At 44.0% G+C, this 26,645-nt stretch overlaps 1 protein-coding gene across 5 annotated transcripts in view; it reads right to left on the reverse strand.

Annotated features, from left to right (window-relative positions):
- PTPRO (protein tyrosine phosphatase receptor type O) overlaps positions 1–26,645 on the reverse strand; it is a 149,345-nt gene that overhangs the window by 48,542 nt on the left and 74,158 nt on the right. For all 5 annotated transcript variants that reach the window (XM_044281509.1, XM_044281508.1, XM_044281507.1 and 2 more), the window contains one exon: positions 25,668–25,736. In XM_044281509.1, the coding sequence (XP_044137444.1) occupies positions 25,668–25,736 (69 nt within the window). The remainder of the gene's footprint in view (positions 1–25,667; positions 25,737–26,645) is intronic.

Consider the following 26,645-nt stretch of genomic DNA (forward strand, 5'->3'; position numbering starts at 1 on the left):
ACAGAGCATAATAATGACAAGACTGTACATCTATATACAAATATACCAAGTACAGAGCATAATAATGACAGGACTGTACCACTATATATAAATATGCCAAGAATAGAGAGTAATAATGACAAGACTGTACCTCTCTATACAAATATACTAAGTACAAAGAGTAATAATGACAGGACTGTACCTCTATATACAAATATACCAAGTACAGAGCATAATAATGACAGGACTTTACCTCTATATACAAATATACCAAGTACAGAGAATAGTAATGCCAGCACTGTACCTCTATATACAAATATACCAAGTACAGAGAGTAATAATGACAGGACTGTACCTCTATATACAAATATACCAAGTACAGAGAGTAATAATGACAGGACTGTACCTCTATATACAAATATACCAAGTACAGAGAGTAATAATGACAGGACTATACCTCTATATACAAACATACCAAGAATAGAGAGTAATAATGACAGGACTGTGTATCTATATTCAAATATAATAAGTACAGAAAGTAATAATTACAGGACTGTACCTCTATATACAAATATACCAAGTGCAGAGCATAATAATAACAGGACTGTACCTCTATATACAAATATACCAAGTACAGAGAATAGTAATGCCAGCACTGTACCTCTATATACAAATATACCAAGTACAGAGAGTAATAATGACAGGACTGTACCTCTATATACAAATATACCAAGAATAGAGAGTAATAATGACAGGACTGTGTATCTATATTAAAATATAATAAGTACAGAGAGTAATAATGACAGGACTGTACCTCTATATACAAATATACCAAGTACAGAGCATAATAATGACAGGACTTTACCTCTATATACAAATATACCAAGTACAGAGAATAGTAATGAGAGCACTGTACCTCTATATACAAATATACCAAGTACAGAGAGTAATAATGACAGGACTGTACCTCTATATACAAATATACCAAGTGCAGAGCATAATAATAACAGGACTGTACCTCTATATACAAATATACCAAGTACAGAGAATAGTAATGCCAGCACTGTACCTCTATATACAAATATACCAAGTACAGAGAGTAATAATGACAGGACTGTACCTCTATATACAAATATACCAAGAATAGAGAGTAATAATGACAGGACTGTGTATCTATATTAAAATATAATAAGTACAGAGAGTAATAATGACAGGACTGTACCTCTATATACAAATATACCAAGTACAGAGCATAATAATGACAGGACTTTACCTCTATATACAAATATACCAAGTACAGAGAATAGTAATGAGAGCACTGTACCTCTATATACAAATATACCAAGTACAGAGAGTAATAATGACAGAACTGTACCTCTTTATACAAATATACCAAGTACAGAGAGTAATAATGACAGGACTGTACCTCTATATACAAATATACCAAGTACAGAGAGGAATAATGACAGGACTGTACCTCTATATACAAACATACCAAGAATAGAGTAATAATGACAGGACTGTGTATCTATATTCAAATATAATAAGTACAGAGAGTAATAATTACAGGACTGTACCTCTATATACAAATATACCAAGTGCAGAGAATAGTAATGCCAGTACTGTACCTCTATATACAAATATACCAAGTACAGAGAGTAATAATGACAGGACCGTACCTCTATATACAAATATTCCAAGTACAGAGAGTAATAATGACAGGACTGTACCTCTATATACAAATATACCAAGTGCAGAGAATAGTAATGCCAGTACTGTACCTCTATATACAAATATACCAAGTACAGAGAGTAATAATGACAGGACCGTACCTCTATATACAAATATTCCAAGTACAGAGCGTAATAATGACAGGACTGTACCTCTATATACAAATATATCAAGTATTGAGCATAATGATGACAGAATTATACCAGTATATTTAGATTTTCCAAGTATAAAGTGTAAAAATTACAGGACTGTACTATTGTAATGCAGTATATCAAATACACAGCATAATAATGACAGGACTGTACCTCTATATACAAATATACCAAGTACAGAAAGTAATAATGACAGGACTGTACCTCTATATACAAATATATCAAGTACAGAGAGTAATAATGACAGCACTGTACCTCTATATACAAATATATCAAGTACAGAGAGTAATAATGACAGGACTGTACCTCTATATACAAATATACCAAGTACAGAGAGTAATAATGACAGGACTGTACCGCTATATACAAATATATCAAGTATTGAGCATAATGATGACAGAATTATACCAGTATATTTAGATTTTCCAAGTATAAAGTGTAAAAATTACAGGACTGTACTATTGTAATGCAGTATATCAAATACACAGCATAATAATGACAGGACTGTACCTCCATATACAAATATACCAAGTACAGAAAGTAATAATGACAGGACTTTACCTCTATATACAAATATATCAAGTACAGAGAGTAATAATGACAGGACTGTACCTCTATATACAAATATATCAAGTACAGAGAGTAATAATGACAGGACTGTACCGCTATATACAAATATATCAAGTATTGAGCATAATGATGACAGAATTATACCAGTATATTTAGATTTTCCAAGTATAAAGTGTAAAAATTACAGGACTGTACTATTGTAATGCAGTATATCAAATACACAGCATAATAATGACAGGACTGTACCTCCATATACAAATATACCAAGTACAGAAAGTAATAATGACAGGACTTTACCTCTATATACAAATATATCAAGTACAGAGAGTAATAATGACAGGACTGTACCTCTATATACAAATATACCAAGTACAGAGAGTAATAATGACAGGACTGTACCTCTATATACAAATATATCAAGTACAGAGAGTAATAATGACAGGACTGTACCGCTATATACAAATATATCAAGTATTGAGCATAATGATGACAGAATTATACCAGTATATTTAGATTTTCCAAGTATAAAGTGTAAAAATTACAGGACTGTACTATTGTAATGCAGTATATCAAATACACAGCATAATAATGACAGGACTGTACCTCCATATACAAATATACCAAGTACAGAAAGTAATAATGACAGGACTTTACCTCTATATACAAATATATCAAGTACAGAGAGTAATAATGACAGGACTGTACCTCTATATACAAATATACCAAGTACAGAGAGTAATAATGACAGGACTGAACAGATATATAGAAAAATCAGGCGGCACGCACCTCATACAATGTAATTGCGGCCGCTTTTACATAGGGAAAACCATTAGGTGTCTGTGTGACAGGTTCAGGGAACATGTTAACTCCATAGCAACAGGAAAAGGGTGTCCTAGACTTATAGAACATGTAAGGTCAATACATAATGGAGATAGCAAGGCACTGAGCTTTGCAGGTATTGAAATTGTCCAAAATCCCCCACAAGGAGGCGATATACATTGCCTATTATTGAGAAAAGAAGCCACCTGGATTATATGCTCAGGAGCAATGGCACATTAGACCTGAACGATAAAAATGATGAGCGTTTTTTTTGTAAACATTTTAATTGTTTTGCTTTTGTGTTTTATCTATTTTTTGTTATTTGTTTGTTTTGGAATTTCCTAGATTACCCGGCGCATAAGAGGTGGCGCACGAGCGTCACCACGTTAGTGGCCTGGGGAATCAATGCGGCGCAAAACGGCCGTCGGCATAAGTGTTTGCCTGCAGTGTGTGGTCCTCCCTATACCTTTTACGCTTTTATTTGTAGAATAAAGAACATTACTTCACATTTTGGTGAGGGCCCCCAATTTTTCTATATATCTGTTCATATTCAAAGAACTATGTGGGCAGAACACCGCCAGCAATGAGTTGTTGTCAAAGTCCGGTCATGGCTGATTCTGTGTGTTCGTTTGTGGAGGAGGCTGAGCAGTGCCACCCCGTATGTGCTCTTTATTTATATATAAATAAAGACAGGACTGTTCTGCCCAGCAGGGTTAGGGAAAATTCTAACCCTGCTGATATTCCTGTAGTGATTAATGTTGTAATAGCACCATCTAGCGGCGTTAAAATGTGATGCACCTCGTTTTTCTTGTTTCAAAGACAGCTGTATTGTGGTTGGTGCAAAGCATTGTGGGAGTGCAAAGCATCCTGGGAAAGAGAAGTCTCCAAGACACAGTATAGAGCTGTCCTTCTGCATATCTCCATCTTAAACTCCACCATTCTGATATAAGCATATCTGGTGATAGATCTATCTTTGTTTCAGGGACATTATGTTATGCAGAGCTGTTCAGCTAGTTATCATGTCTCAGGGAAGTTGTTATACTGTTAGATGTTAGACATGCAGTCTTATGTTAGGCAGCCATTTTACCATGCACTTCACTGTTAGGCTACTTTCACACTAGCGTTCGTCGGTCCGCTCGTGAGCTCCGTTTGAAGGGGCTCACGAGCGGACCCGAACGCAGCCGTCCAGCCCTGATGCAGTCTGAATGGATGCGGATCCGCTCAGACTGCATCAGTCTGGCGGCGTTCAGCCTCCGCTCCGCTCGCCTCCGCACGGACAGGCGGACAGCTGAACGCTGCTTGCAGCGTTCGGGTGTCCGCCTGGCCGTGCGGAGGCGTGCGGATCCGTCCAGACTTACAATGTAAGTCAATGGGGACGGATCCGTTTGAAGATGCCACAATATGGCTCAATCTTCAGGCGGATCCGTCCCCCATTGACTTTTACATTGAAAGTCTGGACGGATCCGTACGAGGCTATTTTCACACTTAGCTGTTATATGCTAAAATAATGCAGACGGATCCGTTCTGAACGGAGCCTCCGTCTGCATTATTATGATCGGATCCGTTCAGAACGGATCCGATCGAACGCTAGTGTGAAAGTAGCCTTAATGTAATGTTATAGTACATGCAATTCCATGCGTAATATTTATACATGCTATTTGTATTCTTTTAGTTTTACCAATCATCAAATACTCCTGTTTTAAAAGTAAGATTACAAAGAACAGTCCTCTTATTTGGAAGACAGGAATGGTTTATGCTGAATGTCAGACTACACACTGTGTGAAACTGTATAAAGACAGAACAAGGACTGTACCTCTATATACAAATGTACCAAATACAGAACATAATAATGACACGACTGTACCTCTATAAACAAATATATCAAGTATTGAGCGTAATGATGAAAGGATTATACCACTATATTTACATTTTCCAAGTATAAAGTGTAAAAATAAGAGGACTGTACCATTGTAATGCAATATACCAAGTACAGAGCACTGTACCTCTATACCACTGTACCTCTAATGACAGCACTGTACCTCTATATATAAATATACCAAGAACAGAGTAATAATGACAGGACTGTACCTCTCTATACAAATATATGAAGTACAGAGTAGTGTTGAGCGAGCATGCTCAGTCAAACTGCTGTTCAGCTCGAGCATCGTTATGCTCGGCACATCCGAGTGCTCGGCCGTATACTGTGGGTGCTCGAGTACAATTTAATACAATGAAAGTCAATGGGAGACCCGAGCATCAAACCAGACACCCCCTGCTCTGAAGAAAAGAGGGTGTCTGGTTCATAAAAAAAGGTTAGAAATTGATGGAAACCCCATCAAAATGGTTTGAAAACAGCATTAAGAGGATGGCAGGATGCGTCTTGGACTCCCATTATCTACGACATACAATAGACAACCACATAAAGGCTATATGCCAAAAGCCAGGTATATGCAAGCCATCAATCTATCCATGAGACAGATGACAGGCTTAGTCAGCATACCTTACAATGGCAGCCTTGTGCACTATGAGACATTCCAAATGAGCTCTCATCTGACTGAGAGCCAGTAAGCCTCAAAGTTACTTCAGATCTGTTAGCTGGCTTGAGTGGACCTGCGAACCTAGATCAATTTCATTAGGGAGACAAAAAGTTTTCTGATTGTCCTAACATAATATTCAATAACCTTTATATACAGTTTTGTCATGTAAAAACTCATTTGCATAAACATGGGCATATGGGAAAGACATTTCAGCTGAAAAACCATTTGCATGGAAAATTTGCGATCTACACTACTCATGAACAGCGCCATCTATTGGTTTCATAGTCTTATGACAAGATTATTAGTGTAGCCTTTTGCATGGAAAATTAACGATAAAAATTTGCGATTATAATATTTGTGAGCTCCACTACTTATGAACAGCGCCATCTATTGGTTTCATAGTCTTATGACAAGACGATTACTCTTGTCGTAAGACTATGAAACCAATAGATGGTGCTGTTCATCTTGGGGCGCTAGTAAGTGGGACACACCGTGTAGCACTCATCCTATAATAGCCTGCATTAACACTGAGGTGTATATAGGATTGCTGCTATCATTCACACATCTTCTAGCACTTTATCTGCAGTAATATAAGCTTCCTAGGGTGTATCTGAGGACTATTGCCATGCTTGTAATGACTCATGAACAGCGCCATCTATTGGTTTCATAGTCTTATGACAAGACTATGAATCCAATAGATGGCGCTGTTCATGAGTAGTGTAGATTGCAAATATTCTAATCGTGAATTTTTATCGCTAATTTTCCATGCAAAAGGCTACACTAATCATCTTGTCATAAGACTATGAAACCAATAGGTGGCACTGTTCATGACTCATGAACAGCGCCATCTATTGGTTTCATAGTCTTATGACAAAAGTAATCGTCTTAATAATATAATACAATATATCAATCGGCACTGCGGTTTGAAGTAGAGTAGCGGTGCACGTGTCTCAGGACTGGCATCCCGTGTAGATAAGGAGAAAAGAGACCGGCACTCGCTTGTTTAGATAATCTTGCTGTGATTTATTGTCACATTCCAGTGACGTGTTTCGGCATATAATCTGCCTTTGTCAAACTGATTAAGAGTAATCGTCTTGTCATAAGACTATGAAACCAATAGATGGCGCTGTTCTGACTCATGAACAGTGCCGTCTATTAGTTTCATAGTCTTATGACAAGAGTAATCGTCTTTACCTCTATGTGCAAATATATCAAGTACAGAGTAATAATGACAGGATGACTGTACCTCTATATACAAATATACCAAGAACAGAAAGTAATAATTACAGGACTGTACCACTGTGATATGGGGAAACAGCTCTCCTTGTCTGAACACTGTGTGATGTGATTAAACTAAATGTTCTGGACTGACATTCTGCTGTTTGGCCACAAGATACCGCTGTTTCCTAACACAGCTACGATCTGCACATATATCTCCATATTCATGAGATAGGTGGGGCTGACACAGAGTCTGGGGAGAGGAAGGAGCAGCCTTCTTAGAAGGAGGCTGTGAGAGACGCTAAAGAACTGTGTGAGCAGTGAATCTGATGGCATCCAGGTGTGAGAGCATCCCTCAGATACCAGAACTGCAGCTAAGTGAAGCTTATCATGTCCAAGACCCTGATCCAGTCCAGAGAAAGGAAGATTGCTTCCAGAAACGCTGATGAGAGCTGAGGAACAAATCAACATACACTGTGGTACCGCATGCTTGTTGGAGAGACGTTTGTTCCATTCAGAGTCACCAGCGGATGCAAACCAAACCCGGGTCGGTAAGATCGTGCACGCACCTCATCACAGTGTTGGCGCATAGAGACCAGGCCTGTAGTTAGTTAGTTAGCGTGTCTGTTTGTGTCAGGCAACAAGTGTTACTACTGTACATTTCAAGGACTCCATAACTTAAAGTGACATTTCACATTGGAGATCTGATAAAATTCCAACAAACTCAAGCCAGGCTGCCGTTTTGCTCACAAGGAATACCCAGGCACGTGCTACCGGGCCAGTTATGGGAGGGAGAATACTGTAGATCTGTGTAAGATTGTAAGCTGTTGTGCTGCACCGCAGGCTAGCCAATACCACACACCCATACAGTGATTCTTGTTCTTTTAGGGTAATAACAGGTAAGGTGTGGCAGTTTAGTTGTGCCCGCCAGTAGGTAAATTACTACTCTTACCTCCTGCATCCATCGGAGGGTGTTTTGGCAAAAGCTGATGTTAGGGTTGCTTTCCTCTTTCGTGGCTTCACTGTATACTGGAGAGCCCACCCTGATACACGGTTTACATCTTGGCATAGTCGGCAGGATACAGCGACTGTTATGGACGGAGACTGTCCCCCGGCGCCAATGGCAGCTGTTCAGGACCCATCTTAGGGTGCGCCAGTGCAAGGCCAACTTGCACCAACACCGCTGATACAGCTTGACCCCGCCATGGCCGCACTAGTAAGGGGGGCGCTGTTGCATCATCTGACAAAAATTGACAATAAAAACATGACGTTGCAGGACTGGACTGAAAGTGTATGAAGTGCGGTAAGAATGTGTAACCTGACCCCCGAGCTGCAGGTAGAGGTTACATTGGTGGCTCTAAAAGGTTACATCAGATGGACAGTGATGGTAAGGCCCGAATCCGAGATAGACACCCTAGAGAAAATATTCTACCTGCTGGAGAGAGCCCAGGGGGGCGTGCTAAAGTAGTGCAGTTGTAGAGCCACTTCTTCAACCGACCACAGCGAGAGGACGAGACCCTGATGCAGTACTCCAATGCCCTACAGGAGACGCTAAATGAAATACAGCGGCTAGATCCAGAGGCCATGGAAGCCTTTCCGGGAGGTGGACCAGCTACTATTAGACCAGTTCATAGTGGGGCTCTCCAACAATCTCTTACAGGACAAAGTTCAAGAGATGACCCGGACAATGGCTGACATGACATTCTATAGCATCTACCTAGCAGCTGTGGAGATAGTGGAAGAGCACATGCCTGTAGGGGCGAGAGTAGCGAGTAGCACCCATGCTACAAGGGACCTGTCGGGGTCTGAAGACTCAGAGTCCTTTAGGGATGTGGTCCAGGACCTGCAGACAGAATTGAGAGAACTTCGGCTGGAAGTGTCCCAGATGAAGGCAGAATCTCCCTGGCCTCCGGAAATGACCCCAGCACCCCGCACCACTCCACCCAAGATAACTCAGGTTTGGGGGCATGTCAAAAGAAGGTCTCTCTGTTGGGCTTGTTGACAGTATGGCCAAATGGCCAGACAGTGCCCAGAACAGATGAAGTCCGAGGTGACATTAAACTTCCGACCGCTGCAGTAGCTGGGCGTCCTGCGGCGGTACACTAGAAGCTAAGACCTATGTGTGAGGAACATGGCCTGTATGCCAGCAGCCCCTTTTATGGAAGCTGAGTTGGAAGGCCAGAAGGTACGCTGCCTAGTTGATACAGGGTCGGAGTGCACCCTTATGCCTCTGGAGTTCTTTGAAAGACATTTTGGACATTTGATGGAGTCAGAAGACAGGAGCGTCATCAGGCTGACGGCTGCCAATAACAGAGAGATGGACATCCGAGGGATAGTCTGAATTAGTGATGGCCTTGCGGTTCGTCTGGCAGTCGGTTTGCGGCAAACTTTGCGCATTCGCGATCCGCCGAACATATGGCGATGTCCACACGCACCATATTCTTTTACATTGAGCCAAACTTTGACCCATGATACATCCATCAGGTTGGACAGGACAGCCAATTGAGACGTTTCAGCATATGGACACACCCCCAACCCTATAAAAGAACCCGATCTGGCAGCCATTTTTCATTATGTGTTTTGCCAGTGTAGGGAGAGGTTGCATTTTGGAGCAGGGACAGGCTGTTAGGAACTTAAGGACACCAAACACTAGCTAATAGGGCCACAAAAGTCCTTTTAAGGACTGGTAACATTGTGCTATCGATAGGAGTGATACACAGAGGGGTGTGATATAATATACTTTCTAACATGGAAAGTATATTATAGTGCATTTGTATGCTTCCAGAAAATACTGATTGAGGGCTACGATCTATCAGCTTCCACAAAATAGTGATAGAGGTTTTCCATATACCTGCATCCACAAAATAACTGCTTGAGGATGATATACCAGCTTCAACTAACAGATGCCTCAGACTGATGCCGTACAGTGGCGTCCGTTAACCATACAGTTCCATGGAAGATTTTTTTTTTACATTAACGTTTGCATTTTTTTAAATGCATGGAGTGCTGCACATTTGCATGCATCAAACCGATAGGAAATAAAAAAATTCTAGGCTCCAGCAGGGCACATTTTTGAGAGTTTCCCTTTAAGACACATAAAAATGGCCCCTGATTAAAATACCTATTTTTTGTGGGAAATTTTTCCCCCTCTGGTATATCACTGTCCATGTTGTTGGACTATTTGTGTCTTTCCAATGCCCCGGGAACATTCCAGGGGTTGATGGAGCACTGTCTGGGGGATCTCAACTTTGAGGCAGTATTGATATACCTGGACGATATAATAGTGTTTGGGGTCTCCTTTGAGGATCACCTCCAGAAGCTGCGGCAGCTCCTAGGACGGCTGCAAGACTGTAGGCTCAAGATCAAGCCCAAGAAGCAACAACTGTTTCAACAGCAGATAAAGTATTTAGGACATTTGGTCACCCAGGAGGGGGTGAAACCGGCCCCCAGCAAGGTACCCAGCCGAGTACACTATGAAAGGGGCAGGTCTTCGTGGGACTGGCCGGCTACTATGGAAGGTTTATACCCAAATTTGCTCATTTTGTGGGCCCGTTAAACGAGTTATCACTGCGGGGTCCGAAGAATCGTCCCATCGAGTGGGGACCCCGGCAACGAGAGGCCTATGAAGCAGTGAAGGAAGCGCTGACCAGTGCCCCAATTCTGGCTTATGCGTGGGTTCGACACCCCATTCATGCTGTACACTGACGGAAGTCTACATGGTCTGGGGGCCGTGTTGTCCCAAGTCCAGGATGGACGTGAGAGAGTCATTGCCTTTGGCAGGCGGTCCCTGAGGGAGTCAGAGCGCAACCCTGACAACTATAGCTCCTTTAAATTGGAACTACTGGCACTGGTGTGGGCCATGACCGAAAGGTTTGTGGAGTACCTGACAGGTGCAGAGGTGACCGTGATGACAAACAACAAACCATTAGCACATCTGCAAAATTCCAAGCTCGGTGCGCTTGAGCAGAGGTGATTGGCTCATCTTCCTAAGTACAAATATCGCATAAAGTTCCGGTCAGGTAGGGAGAACAGCAACGCTGACACACTCTCCTGTAGGGTTGTCAGCTCAGAGTGCCGATGAGGAGCTAGCGGACACTGAAACTCCTGACCTTGGTTGATTACCCATGTTCCAGGACATGGCACATTCAAGTGGAGTGGCAATGGTGCTGGGAAAGATTGGGAGAGGGTCCAGAATGGTTGCCCGGACCTGTGGAAAGTGAAAGAATGGTTCCGGAACAAGATCTGGCCGCAGCCAAAGGAGTGGGCACGTCTAACTCCAGAGGGCCAAAAGTTGTTGAGGCAGTGGGATAAGCTGACTGTTACCCAGGGCTTCCTGTGTCGGACCATATACTTGCAATCAGAGTTGCAGTACCGGCGACCGATTGTCATCCCCATGTCATTGGGACCGTAGGCTGCCCGGGAAGCCCATGAGAGGGGTGCCCATTTTGGGAGTGATAAAACATTTAAGTGGCTCCAGCGGCTGGTATACTGCCCTGCGGGCTGAGTAAGAGTACTGAACAGTGGGCTCCTTTCCAGGCCATTCGCCTCAGCGCTCTTAAAGCTCCTTATGATTGATTATGTACAGATTGGGTACTGTACCTTTGGACACTCATACTGTTTAGTCATAATAGATCATTTCACAAACTATGCAGTGGCTGTACCCACCAGAGGCCAGACGGCAGAGTCGGACGCTGAAGCGGTCTGCAAACACTTTATACAGGTGTTCGGGTGTCCACGGAGGATACATTCGGACCAGGGGGCATGTTTTCAGGGTACTCGAATGAATGAGTTGTACCAACTGTATGGGATCGAACGTTTCCAGACTGGTGTGTTGTCCCTGCTCCAATACCCACAGAGGCTCCAGCCGTGGCAAGTTTGCCATCCAGGGAAAGTGTTGAGCGGTCAACAGCTTCTCTCCCATTAAATGTGCCTGACGTCTCCAGTGCTTCTGAACCTGTCACTCTACGAAGGTCAACGAGGCCCAATGCTGGTGTGCCCCCACAGCGTTATACCCAGGATGAGTTTGTATAGGGAGGGTTGCCAAGGATGACATCCTCTAGTTGGGGTGGCATGTGAGATGGGGAAACAGCTCTACTTGTCTGAAAACTGTGTGATTAAATTTAATGTTCTGGACTGACATTCTGCTGTTTGACCACAAGATGCCGCTGTTTCCTAACACAGCTACAGACTGCACATATATCTCCATATTCATGAAAGAGGTGGGGCTGACACAGAGTCTGGGGAGAGGAAGGAGCAGCCATCTTAGAAGGAGGCTGTGAGAGATGCTAAGGAACTGTGTGAGCAGTGAATCTGACAGCATCCAGGTGTGAGAGCATCCCTCAGATACCAGAGCTGCAGCTAAGTGAAGCTGATCGAGTCCAAGAACCTGATCCTGTCCAGAAAAAGGAAGATTGCTGCCAGGAACGCTGATGAGAGCTGAGGAACAAAGCAACATACACTGCCTGTAGTTAGTTAGTTAGAGTCTCTGTTTGTGTCGGGCCACAAGTGTTACTACTGTTCATTTCAAGGACTCCATAACTTAAAGAGCACCTTTCATCTGAAAATAGTGTGTTAAATTATTATCCGACCTTATGGGGCTGCTCTCACTGATGTCTGGACACTTTTTTTTTTCAAATGGAGCCCCCGTTCGGCCGCTACGCTCTCCGTTAGTTTCGTCTCCTCATATGCAAATGAGGCAACGAAGTTATAATAGGCGTTGTTCTCTAAGTTCTGGTGGGCGCAGTTATGCGCTCCCTGGCAGCGAGCGCATCCAATCGCAGCCCCCTGCTCTTAGCCAGGGAGAAGGAGCTCAAGTTCTGGGGAGATTCGCGAGAACTTGAGCTTCTAGACATCTGGACCGAGTGCCATCTTGGAGTCCCCAGCGCGATGCTTTGTGGTTGTGTTTATTGCCACATTTAAGTAAAATTCTGTTTTGGCAAAAGCTGTGACTTCACTGTACCCTGGGGGGACCACCCCGGTACTCGGCTTACACCACTTTATACAAATATACCAAGAATAGAGTGTAGTAATGACAGGACTGTACCTCTATATACGAATATACCAAGAATAGAGAATAGTAATGACAGGACTCTACCTCTATATACAAATATAATAAGTACAGAGAGTAATAATGACAGGACTGTACCTCTATATACAAATATACCAAGTACAGAGCGTAATAATGACAGGAGTCAGGACTGTACTAGAGTTGAGCGAACACCTGGATGTTCGGGTTCGAGAAGTTCGGCCGAACATCCCGGAAATGTTCGGGTTCGGGATCCGAACCCGATCCGAACTTCGTCCCGAACCCGAACCCCATTGAAGTCAATGGGGACCCGAACTTTTCGGCACTAAAACGGCTGTAAAACAGCCCAGGAAAGGGCTAGAGGGCTGCAAAAGGCAGCAACATGTAGGTAAATCCCCTGCAAACAAATGTGGATAGGGAAATTAATTAAAATAAAAATTAAATAAATAAAAATTAACCAAAATCAATTGGAGAGAGGTTCCATAGCAGAGAATCTGGCTTCCCGTCACCCACCACTGGAACAGTCCATTCTCAGATATTTAGGCCCCGGCACCCAGGCAGAGGAGAGAGGTCCCGTAACAGACAATCTGGCTTCATGTCAGCAGAGAATCAGTCTTCATGTCATAGCAGAGAATCAGGCTTCACGTCACCCACCACTGTAAGAGTCCATTTTCATAAATTTAGGCCCAGCACCCAGGCAGAGGAGAGAGGTCCCGTAACAGACAATCTGGCTTCATGTCAGCAGAGAATTAGTCTGCATGTCATAGCAGAGAATGAGGCTTCACGTCAGCCACCACTGCAACAGTCCATTGGCATATATTTAGGCCTAGCACACAGGCAGAGGAGAGAGGTCCCGTAACAGACAATCTGGCTTCATGTCAGCAGAGAATCAGTCTGCATGTCATAGCAGAGAATGAGGCTTCACGTCACCCACCACTGCAACAGTCCATTGGCATATATTTAGGCCTAGCACACAGGCAGAGCAGAGAGGTCCCGTAACAGACAATCTGGCTTCATGACAGCAGAGAATCAGTCTGCATGTCATAGCAGAGAATGAGGCTTCACGTCACCCACCACTGCAACAGTCCATTGGCATATATTTAGGCCTAGCACACAGGCAGAGCAGAGAGGTCCCGTAACAGACAATCTGGCTTCATGTCAGCAGAGAATCAGTCTGCATGTCATAGCAGAGAATGAGGCTTCACGTCACCCACCACTGCAACAGTCCATTGGCATATATTTAGGCCTAGCACACAGGCAGAGCAGAGAGGTCCCGTAACAGACGATCTGGCTTCATGTCAGCAGAGAATCAGTCTGCATGTCATAGCAGAGAATGAGGCTTCACGTCACCCACCACTGCAACAGTCCATTGGCATATATTTAGGCCTAGCACACAGGCAGAGCAGAGAGGTCCCGTAACAGACAATCTGGCTTCATGACAGCAGAGAATCAGTCTGCATGTCATAGCAGAGAATGAGGCTTCACGTCACCCACCACTGCAACAGTCCATTGGCATATATTTAGGCCTAGCACACAGGCAGAGCAGAGAGGTCCCGTAACAGACAATCTGGCTTCATGTCAGCAGAGAATCAGTCTGCATGTCATAGCAGAGAATGAGGCTTCACGTCACCCACCACTGCAACAGTCCATTGGCATATATTTAGGCCTAGCACACAGGCAGAGCAGAGAGGTCCCGTAACAGACAATCTGGCTTCATGACAGCAGAGAATCAGTCTGCATGTCATAGCAGAGAATGAGGCTTCACGTCACCCACCACTGCAACAGTCCATTGGCATATATTTAGGCCTAGCACACAGGCAGAGCAGAGAGGTCCCGTAACAGACAATCTGGCTTCATGTCAGCAGAGAATCAGTCTGCATGTCATAGCAGAGAATGAGGCTTCACGTCACCCACCACTGCAACAGTCCATTGGCATATATTTAGGCCTAGCACACAGGCAGAGCAGAGAGGTCCCGTAACAGACGATCTGGCTTCATGTCAGCAGAGAATCAGTCTGCATGTCATAGCAGAGAATGAGGCTTCACGTCACCCACCACTGCAACAGTCCATTGGCATATATTTAGGCCTAGCACACAGGCAGAGCAGAGAGGTCCCGTAACAGACAATCTGGCTTCATGTCAGCAGAGAATCAGTCTGCATGTCATAGCAGAGAATGAGGCTTCACGTCACCCACCACTGCAACAGTCCATTGGCATATATTTAGGCCCAGCACCCAGGCAGAGGAGAGAGGTCCCGTAACAGACAATCTGGCTTCATGTCAGCAGAGAATTAGTCTGCATGTCATAGCAGAGAATCAGGCTTCATGTCAGCCACCACTGCAACAGTCCATTGGCATATATTTAGGCCTAGCACACAGGCAGAGGAGAGGTTCATTCAACTTTGGGTAGCCTCGCAATATAATGGTAAAATGAAAATAAAAATAGGATTGAATGAGGAAGTGCCCTGGAGTCCAATAATATATGGTTATGGGGAGGTAGTTAATGTCTAATCTGGACAAGGGACGGACAGGTCCTGTGGGATCCATGCCTGGTTCATTTTTATGAACGTCAGCTTGTCCACATTGGCTGTAGACAGGCGGCTGCGTTTGTCTGTAATGACGCCCCCTGCCGTGCTGAATACATGTTCAGACAAAACGCTGGCTGCCGGGCAGGCCAGCACCTCCAAGGCATAAAAGGCTAGCTCTGGCCACGTGGACAATTTAGAGACCCAGAAGTTGAATGGGGCCGAACCATCAGTCAGTACGTGGAGGGGTGTGCACACGTACTGTTCCACCATGTTAGTGAAATGTTGCCTCCTGCTAACACGTTGCGTATCAGGTGGTGGTGCAGTTAGCTGTGGCGTGTTGACAAAAGTTTTCCACATCTCTGCCATGCTAACCCTGCCCTCAGAGGAGCTGGCCGTGACACAGCTGCCTTGGCGACCTCTTGCTCCTCCTCTGCCTTGGCCTTGGGCTTCCACTTGTTCCCCTGTGACATTTGGGAATGCTCTCAGTAGCGCGTCTACCAACGTGCGCTTGTACTCGCGCATCTTCCTATCACGCTCCAGTGCAGGAAGTAAGGTGGGCACATTGTCTTTGTAGCGTGGATCCAGCAGGGTGGCAACCCAGTAGTCCGCACAGGTTAAAATGTGGGCAACTCTGCTGTCGTTGCGCAGGCACTGCAGCATGTAGTCGCTCATGTGTGCCAGGCTGCCCAGGGGTAAGGACAAGCTGTCCTCTGTGGGAGGCGTATCGTCATCGTCCTGCCTTTCCCCCCAGCCACGCACCAGTGATGGACCCGAGCTGCGTTGGGTGCCACCCCGCTGTGACCATGCTTCATCCTCATCCTCCTCCACCTCCTCCTCATCCTCGTCCTCCTCGTCCTCCAGTAGTGGGCCCTGGCTGGCCACATTTGTACCTGGCCTCTGCTGTTGCCAAAAACCTCCCTCTGAGTCACTTCGAAGAGACTGGCCTGAAAGTGCTAAAAATGACCCCTCTTCCTCCTCCTCCTCCTCCTCCTCCTCCTGGGCCACCTCCTCTTCCATCATCGCCCTAAGTGTTTTCTCAAGGAGACATAGAAGTGGTATTGTAACGCTGATAACGGTGTCATCGCCACTGGCCATGTTGGTGGAGTACTCGAAACAGCGCAACAGGGCACACAGGTCTCGCATGGAGGCCCAGTCATTGGTGGTGAAGTGGTGCTGTTCTGTAGTGCGACTGACCCGTGCGTGCTGCAGCTGAAACTCCACTATGGCCTGCTGCTGCTCGCACAGTCTGTCCAGCATGTGCAAGGTGGAGTTCCACCTGGTGGGCACGTCGCATATGAGGCGGTGAGCGGGAAGGCCGAAGTTACGCTGTAGCGCAGACAGGCGAGCAGCAGCAGGATGTGAACGCCGGAAGCGCGAACAGACGGCCCGCACTTTATGCAGCAGCTCTGACATGTCGGGGTAGTTGTGAATGAACTTCTGCACCACCAAATTCAGCACATGCGCCAAGCAAGGGATGTGCGTCAAATTGGCTAGTCCCAGAGCTGCAACGAGATTTCGCCCATTATCACACACCACCAGGCCGGGCTTGAGGCTCACCGGCAGCAACCACTCGTCGGTCTGTTGTTCAATACCCCGCCACAACTCCTGTGCGGTGTGGGGCCTGTCCCCCAAACATATGAGTTTCAGAATGGCCTGCTGACGTTTACCCCGGGCTGTGCTGAAGTTGGTGGTGAAGGTGTGTGGCTGACTGGATGAGCAGGTGGAAGAAGAGGAGGAGGAAGCCGAGAAGGAGGAGGTGGCAACAGGAGGCAAAGAATGTTGCCCTGCGATCCTTGGCGGCGGAAGGACGTGCGCCAAACAGCTCTCCGCCTGGGGCCCAGCTGCCACTACATTTACCCAGTGTGCAGTTAGGGAGATATAGCGTCCCTGGCCGTGCTTACTGGTCCACGTATCTGTGGTTAGGTGGACCTTGCTACAGATGGCGTTGCGCAGTGCACACTTGATTTTATCGGATACTTGGTTGTGCAGGGAAGGCACGGCTCTCTTGGAGAAGTAGTGCCGGCTGGGAACAACATACTGTGGGACAGCAAGCGACATGAGCTGTTTGAAGCTGTCTGTGTCCACCAGCCTAAATGACAGCATTTCATAGGCCAGTAGTTTAGAAATGCTGGCATTCAGGGCCAGGGATCGAGGGTGGCTAGGTGGGAATTTACGCTTTCTATCAAATGTTTGTGAGATGGAGAGCTGAACGCTGGCGTGTGACATGGTTGAGACGCTTGGTGACGGAGGTGGTGGTGGTGGTGTTGGTGGTACATCCCCTGTTTGCTGGGCGGCAGGTGCCAACGTTCCTCCAGAGGCGGAGGAAGAGGCCGAGGCGGCAGCAGCAGAATAGGCCGAGGCGGCAGCAGCAGAAGAGGTAGCAGGGGGAGCCTGAGTGACTTCCTTGGTTTTAAGGTGTTTACTCCACTGCAGTTCATGCTTTGCATGCAGGTGCCTGGTCATGCAGGTTGTGCTCAGGTTCAGAACGTTAATGCCTCGCTTCAGGCTCTGATGGCACAGCGTGCAAACCACTCGGGTCTTGTCGTCAGCACATTGTTTGAAGAAGTGCCATGCCAGGGAACTCCTTGAAGCTGCCTTTGGGGTGCTCGGTCCCAGATGGCGGCGGTCAGTAGCAGGCGGAGTCTCTTGGCGGCGGGTGTTCTGCTTTTGCCCACTGCTCCCTCTTTTGCTACGCTGTTGGCTCGGTCTCACCACTGCCTCTTCCTCCGAACTGTGAAAGTCAGTGGCACGACCTTCATTCCATGTGGGGTCTAGGACCTCATCGTCCCCTGCATCGTCTTCCACCCAGTCTTGATCCCTGACCTCCTGTTCAGTCTGCACACTGCAGAAAGACGCAGCAGTTGGCACCTGTGTTTCGTCATCATCAGAGACATGCTGAGGTGGTATTCCCATGTCCTCATCATCAGGAAACATAAGTGGTTGTGCGTCAGTGCATTCTATGTCTTTCACCGCTGGGGAAGGGCTAGGTGGATGCCCTTGGGAAACCCTGCCAGCGGAGTCTTCAAACAGCATAAGAGACTGCTGCATAACTTGAGGCTGAGACAGTTTCCCTGGTATGCATGGGGGTGATGTGACAGACTGATGGGGTTGGTTTTCAGGCGCCATCTGTGCGCTTTCTGCAGAAGACTGGGTGGGAGATAATGTGAACGTGCTGGATCCACTGTCGGCCACCCAATTGACTAATGCCTGTACCTGCTCAGGCCTTACCATCCTTAGAACGGCATTGGGCCCCACCATATATCGCTGTAAATTCTGGCGGCTACTGGGACCTGAGGTAGTTGGTACACTAGGACGTGTGGATGTGGCAGAACGGCCACGTCCTCTCCCAGCACCAGAGGGTCCACTAACACCACCACGACCATGTCCACGTCCGCGTCCCTTACTAGATGTTTTTCTCATTGTTATGGTTCACCACAACAACAAATATATTATTTGGCCCAATGTATTGTATTCAAATTCAGCGGGATATAAATTTGAGGCCTAGTATTTAGGCGCTGGGTGACCGGTATGGATTTAGTGACAGAATTAGACTTGGAAATGCACAGAAGCGTGTGTGTGTGAAGTTATTCTGAATGACCCAATGTGCACCTTGAATATTATATACCCTTTTAGGGATAGATTTCAAATAGCTCTGATATAGCAGAAACCACTAAATTATGAAATTGTTAAATTGGGAATTGTATTTAAACCCAGAACAAAAAATGTGCTTTGACGGACACTAAATAACTTTCCCAGCCACAACAGGACAGCGTTAACGAGAGATTTAGCAGGATATAAATTTGAGGCCTAGTATTTAGGCGCTGGGTGACAGGTATGGGTTTAGTGACAGAATTAGACTTGGAAATACACAGTAGCGGGTGTGTGTGAAGTTATTCTGAATGACCCAATGTGCACCTTGAATATTATATACCCTTTTAGGGATAGATTTCAAATAGCTCTGATATAGCAGAAACCACTAAATTATGAAATTGTTAAATTGGGAATTGTATTTAAACCCAGAACAAAAAATGTGCTTTGACGGACACTAAATAACTTTCACAGCCACAACAGGACAGCGTTAACGAGAGATTTAGCAGGATATAAATTTGAGGCCTAGTATTTAGGCGCTGGGTGACAGGTATGGGTTTAGTGACAGAATTAGACTTAGAAATACACAGTAGCGGGTGTGTGTGAAGTTATTCTGAATGACCCAATGTGCACCTTGAATATTATATACCCTTTTAGGGATAGATTTCAAATAGCTCTGATATAGCAGAAACCACTAAATTATGAAATTGCTAAATTGGGAATTGTATTTCAACCCAGAACAAAAAATGTGCTTTGACGGACACTAAATAACTTTCCCAGCCACAACAGGACAGCGTTAACGAGAGATTTAGCAGGATATAAATTTGAGGCCTAGTATTTAGGCGCTGGGTGACAGGTATGGGTTTAGTGACAGAATTAGACTTGGAAATACACAGTAGCGGGTGTGTGTGAAGTTATTCTGAATGACCCAATGTGCACCTTGAATATTATATACCCTTTTAGGGATAGATTTCAAATAGCTCTGATATAGCAGAAACCACTAAATTATGAAATTGTTAAATTGGGAATTGTATTTAAACCCAGAACAAAAAATGTGCTTTGACGGACACTAAATAACTTTCCCAGCCACAACAGGACAGCGTTAACGAGAGATTTAGCAGGATATAAATTTGAGGCCTAGTATTTAGGCGCTGGGTGACAGGTATGGGTTTAGTGACAGAATTAGACTTAGAAATACACAGTAGCGGGTGTGTGTGAAGTTATTCTGAATGACCCAATGTGCACCTTGAATATTATATACCCTTTTAGGGATAGATTTCAAATAGCTCTGATATAGCAGAAACCACTAAATTATGAAATTGCTAAATTGGGAATTGTATTTCAACCCAGAACAAAAAATGTGCTTTGACGGACACTAAATAACTTTCCCAGCCACAACAGGACAGCGGTAACGAGAGATTTAGCAGGATATAAATTTGAGGCCTAGTATTTAGGCGCTGGGTGACAGGTATGGGTTTAGTGACAGAATTAGACTTGGAAATACACAGTAGCGGGTGTGTGTGAAGTTATTCTGAATGACCCAATGTGCACCTTGAATATTATATACCCTTTTAGGGATAGATTTCAAATAGCTCTGATATAGCAGAAACCACTAAATTATGAAATTGTTAAATTGGGAATTGTATTTAAACCCAGAACAAAAAATGTGCTTTGACGGACACTAAATAACTTTCCCAGCCACAACAGGACAGCGTTAACGAGAGATTTAGCAGGATATAAATTTGAGGCCTAGTATTTAGGCGCTGGGTGACAGGTATGGGTTTAGTGACAGAATTAGACTTAGAAATACACAGTAGCGGGTGTGTGTGAAGTTATTCTGAATGACCCAATGTGCACCTTGAATATTATATACCCTTTTAGGGATAGATTTCAAATAGCTCTGATATAGCAGAAACCACTAAATTATGAAATTGCTAAATTGGGAATTGTATTTCAACCCAGAACAAAAAATGTGCTTTGACGGACACTAAATAACTTTCCCAGCCACAACAGGACAGCGGTAACGAGAGATTTAGCAGGATATAAATTTGAGGCCTAGTATTTAGGCGCTGGGTGACAGGTATGGGTTTAGTGACAGAATTAGACTTGGAAATACACAGTAGCGGGTGTGTGTGAAGTTATTCTGAATGACCCAATGTGCACCTTGAATATTATATACCCTTTTAGGGATAGATTTCAAATAGCTCTGATATAGCAGGAACCACTAAATTATGAAATTGCTAAATTGGGAATTGTACTTCAACCCAGAACAAAAAATGTGCTTTGACGGACACTAAATAACTTTCCCAGCCACAACAGGACAGCGGTAACGAGAGATTTAGCGGGATATAAATTTGAGGCCTAGTATTTAGGCGCTGGGTGACCGGTATGGATTTAGTGACAGAATTAGACTGGGATATGGCCAAAAAATAACCACACTATTGCTGGTTAAATGCACTTGGTGACGGGCGCAGCTTGCCCCTGATTTAGTATATGGCCAAAAAATGAACAGACTATTGCTGGTTAAATGCACTTGGTGTCACAGCTTGACGCACCACACTACTGAGGGTTAAATGCACTTGGTGACGGGCGCAGCTTGCCCCTGATGTAGTATATGGCCAAAAAATGAACAGACTATTGCTGGTTAAATGCACTTGGTGTGACAGCTTCACCCTGATGTAGGCTTTAGCCAAAAAACAACCACACCATTGAGGGTTAAATGCACTTGGTGACAGGCGCAGCTTGCCCCTGATTTAGTATATGGCCAAAAAAATGAACAGACTATTGCTGGTTAAATGCACTTGGTGTGACAGCTTCACCCTGATGTAGGCTTTAGCCAAAAAACAACCACACCATTGAGGGTTAAATGCACTTGGTCGCAGCTTGGATGCACTTGGTCGCAGCACCGCACAAGACACAAAATGGCCGCCGATCACCCCAGAAAAAAGTGACTGACAAACGGTCTGGGCAGCCTAAAAACAGTGAGCATTTGAATTTCAGCAGCTCAATGATGCACAGCTGCAGATCGATCGATTAATCAAGTCCTTTGGAGGAGTTAATCTGCCTAATCTCGCCCTACTGTCGCAGCCGCAACCTCTCCCTATGCTGATCAGAGCAGAGTGACGGGCGGCGCTATGTGACTCCAGCTTAAATAGAGGCTGGGTCACATGGTGCTCTGGCCAATCACAGCCATGCCAATAGTAGGCATGGCTGTGACGGCCTCTTGGGGCAAGTAGTATGACGCTTGTTGATTGGCTGCTTTGCAGCCTTTCAAAAAGCGCCAAGAAAGCGTCACAAAAGCGCCAAGAAAGCGACGAACACCGAACCCGAACCCGGACTTTTACGAAAATGTCCGGGTTCGGGTCCGTGTCACGGACACCCCAAAATTCGGTACGAACCCGAACTATACAGTTCGAGTTCGCTCATCCCTAGACTGTACCTCTATATACAAATATACCAATTACAAAGAATAATAATGACAGGACTGTACATCTATATACAAATATATCAAGTATAGAGCGGAATAATGACAGGACTGTACCTTTATATACAAATATACCAATTACCAAGAATAATGACAGGACTGTACCTCTATGTCTGTGAAGGTTCTCATTTATCCAGGTCATGGTATATCTGTAAAGAATAAATCACGGCAACTGGACGTACTGTAGATTTCTTGAAAACGTACTGTAGCTTTCTCGTGTGAACGAGTTAAACGTTTTCAAGAAATCTACAGTACGTCCAGTTGCCTTGATTTATTCTTTACAGATGATCCTCTATATACAAATATATCAAGTATAGAGCATAATGACAGGACTGTACCTCTATATACAAATACAGTATATCAAATATAGAGCGTAATAATGACAGGACTATATCTCTATATACAGGTCCTTCTAAAAAAATAAGCATTTTCTGCAATGTACTGATAAACATTAGACTTTCATATATTTTAGATTCATTACACACCAACTGAAGTAGTTCAAGCCTTTTATTGTTTTAATATTGATGATTTTGGCATACAGCTCATGAAAACCCAAAATTCCTATCTAAAAAAATTAGCATATCATGAAAAGGTTCTCTAAACGAGCTATTAACCTAATCATCTGAATCAACTAATTAACTCTAAACACCTGCAAAAGATTCCTGAGGCTTTTAAAAACTCCCAGCCTGGTTCATTACTCAAAACCGCAATCATGGGTAAGACTGCCGACCTGACTGCTGTCCAGAAGGCCATCATTGACACCCTCAAGCAAGAGGGTAAGACACAGAAAGAAATTTCTGAACGAATAGGCTGTTCCCTGAGTGCTGTATCAAGGCACCTCAGTGGGAAGTCTGTGGGAAGGAAAAAGTGTGGCAGAAAACGCTGCACAACGAGAAGAGGTGACCGGACCCTGAGGAAGATTGTGGAGAAGGACCGATTCCAGACCTTGGGGGACCTGCAGAAGCAGTGGACTGAGTCTGGAGTAGAAACATCCAGAGCCACCGTGTACAGGCGTGTGCAGGAAATGGGCTACAGGTGCCGCATTCCCCAGGTCAAGCCACTTTTGAACCAGAAACAGTGGCAGAAGCGCCTGACCTGGGCTACAGAGAAGCAGCACTGGACTGTTGCTCAGTGGTCCAAAGTACTTTTTTCGGATGAAAGCAAATTTTGCATGTCATTCGGAAATCAAGGTGCCAGAGTCTGGAGGAAGACTGGGGAGAGGGAAATGCCAAAATGGCTGAAGTCCAGTGTCAAGTACCCACAGTCAGTGATGGTCTGGGGTGCCATGTCAGCTGCTGGTGTTGGTCCACTGTGTTTTATCAAGGGCAGGGTCAATGCAGCTAGCGATCAGGAGATTTTGGAGCACTTCATGCTTCCATCTGCTGAAAAGCTTTATGGAGATGAAGATTTCATTTTTCAGCACGACCTGGCACCTGCTCACAGTGCCAAAACCACTGGTAAATGGTTTACTGACCATGGTATCACTGTGCTCTATTGGCCTGCCAACTCTCCTGACCTGAATTCCATAGATAATCTGTGGGATATTGGGAAGAGAAAGTTGAGAGACACAAGACCCAACACTCTGGATGAGCTTGAGGCCGCTATCGAAGCATCCTGGGCCTCCATAACACCTCAGCAGTGCCACAGGCTGATTGCCTCCATGCCACGCCACATTGAAGCAGTCATTTCTGCAAAAGGATTCCCGACCAAGTATTGAGTGCATAACTGAACATAATTATTTGAAGGTTGACTTTTTTTGTATTAAAAACACTTTTCTTTTATTGGTCGGATGAAATATGCTAATTTTTTGAGATAGGAAATTTGGGTTTTCACGAGCTGTATGCCAAAATCATCAATATTAAAACAATAAAAGGCTTGAACTACTTCAGCTGGTGTGTAATGAATCTAAAATATATGAAAGTCTAATTTTATCAGTACATTACAGAAAATAATTAACTTTATCACAATATGCTATTTTTTTTAGAAGGACCTGTACAAATATACCAAGTACAGAGCGTAATAATGACAGGACTATACCTCTGTATACAAATATACCAAGTACAGAGCGTAATAATGACAGGACTATACCTCTGTATACAAATATACCAAGTACAGAGCGTAATAATGACAGGACTATACCTCTGTATACAAATATACCAAGTACAGAGAGTAATAATGACAGGACTATACCTCTGTATACAAATATACCAAGTACAGAGCGTAATAATGACAGGACTGTACCTCTATATACAAATATACCAAATACAGAGCATAATAATGACTAGTGATGCCGCTCATCACTAGTCATTATTACGCTCTGTACGGGGTCATATTTAAATTCGCGATATTTCGCAAATATTTTGTAGAATATTCGTTGAATATTCGTAAATTCGAATATTCATTATATTCTATGATTTTGTTACTCGAAAAATCGGCAAGGTAATGATCGTGTAATATGCAAATTTTCGTAATGCGAATTTTTATTGCAACTTACAACTATTAGACAAAGAAGATTATAGCACTATATTAGCTAAATTGCTCTAAATTTGTTTTTTTCGAATATTCGCTATATTGCTATATATTCTTGTTTTAGAATATTACGAATATTCGATAAAATGAAGTTATAGCAATATAGCGAATATTCGGAAAAAAAACAAGAGCAATTTAGCTAATATAGTGCTATAATCTTCTTTGTCTAATAGTTGTAAGTTGAAAAATTCGCAATAAAAATGTGCATTACGAAAATTCGCAAACAGCACTACTCCTAAAGTCAAATATACTGCAGCCTTCTCATTGGTCCACAAGCTAGAAGCGGGGAGGGATCATGTGTACTGATTAAAAAAAAAATTTGAATATTCGAAATTACGAATATATATCACTATATTCAGAATATTCGTGAATTTTCGAAGTACCTATATTCGCGATAAAAATTAGACATTCGAATATTCGGGATCAACACTAATAATGACAGGGCTCTACCACTATATATAAATATATATTTTTCTCTTTTACCCATTTATTATCTCAAGCACACTCACCAGTTGTATGGAAGTTTCCCATCTCTTTCCAGTGTGGCAAAATTGATGAATGTTCCAGCCCCACATTCCCTAAAATTAAGTATAAGTTAAGTTATTAATTAAAAGTTTAGTAATAAAGTGACCAATGCTCATGATACATTAGTACTGATTGATTGACAAACCAACTGATACATGCATTGTGACTCTATGTTCATGCAGTATAATCCAAGGCAACTTTTGTTGTATTCCTTTTCTTCTGCAGCATTTTCAGCTGTGTAAATGCCTGCAAAATACATACTAAATAGCTTTGTTCTGCCACCTCTGGCCACGCACTGCTAGACTTGATTGACAAGGCCAGGCAGTGTTCATTTCATCCTGCCTGGCCCTCAGTTTAGGTGAAATCTCGAGCCATTTAGTATGTGGTTCAGGCATAGTGAAGAAAGGATGCTCGCCGGCTGTGGACATCCTTACTGCTCCTGCGGTACATACATTGCAGTACACCATCTCGTCCTCAGTGATGCCGGCATCACTCAAGTTCGCAGCTGGCGAGCATCCTTTCTTCAGCCGAACTCAGAGCCAGGCAGGATAACGTGCACACTGCCTGGTCCTGTCAATCAAGTCTAGCAGGGTGTGGCCAAAGAACGGAGCCTCTAGGAGCAGGAGCAACACCCCCCGCTCCTAGAGGCTCATTTCTTAATAACGGTAGCATGTAGTGAGATGGGACTAATATAGTTATGTTCATCTGACATTAGCACATATCCAATGTCAGCCAGGTTGATGCACATGTTCCTACTGACAGAAGCCCTTTAATAAATATGGAAAAAAACATTATGCTACAGAAATGTGCCACATTTTGGTACATTTTACGTCAATTAACATTAATATGTGTCAGGCACTGATGCTGCTGTGGCCGTGTACATGTAGATTCATAAAACCATGAGTGGTGGCTGTTAGAGTAGTAAGCAGAGGAAGGGAAGCTTCTAGCTCATCCAGCAGCTT

Source organism: Bufo gargarizans, chromosome 2, assembly GCF_014858855.1.
Source record: "Bufo gargarizans isolate SCDJY-AF-19 chromosome 2, ASM1485885v1, whole genome shotgun sequence".
Lineage (NCBI taxonomy): Eukaryota > Metazoa > Chordata > Amphibia > Anura > Bufonidae > Bufo > Bufo gargarizans.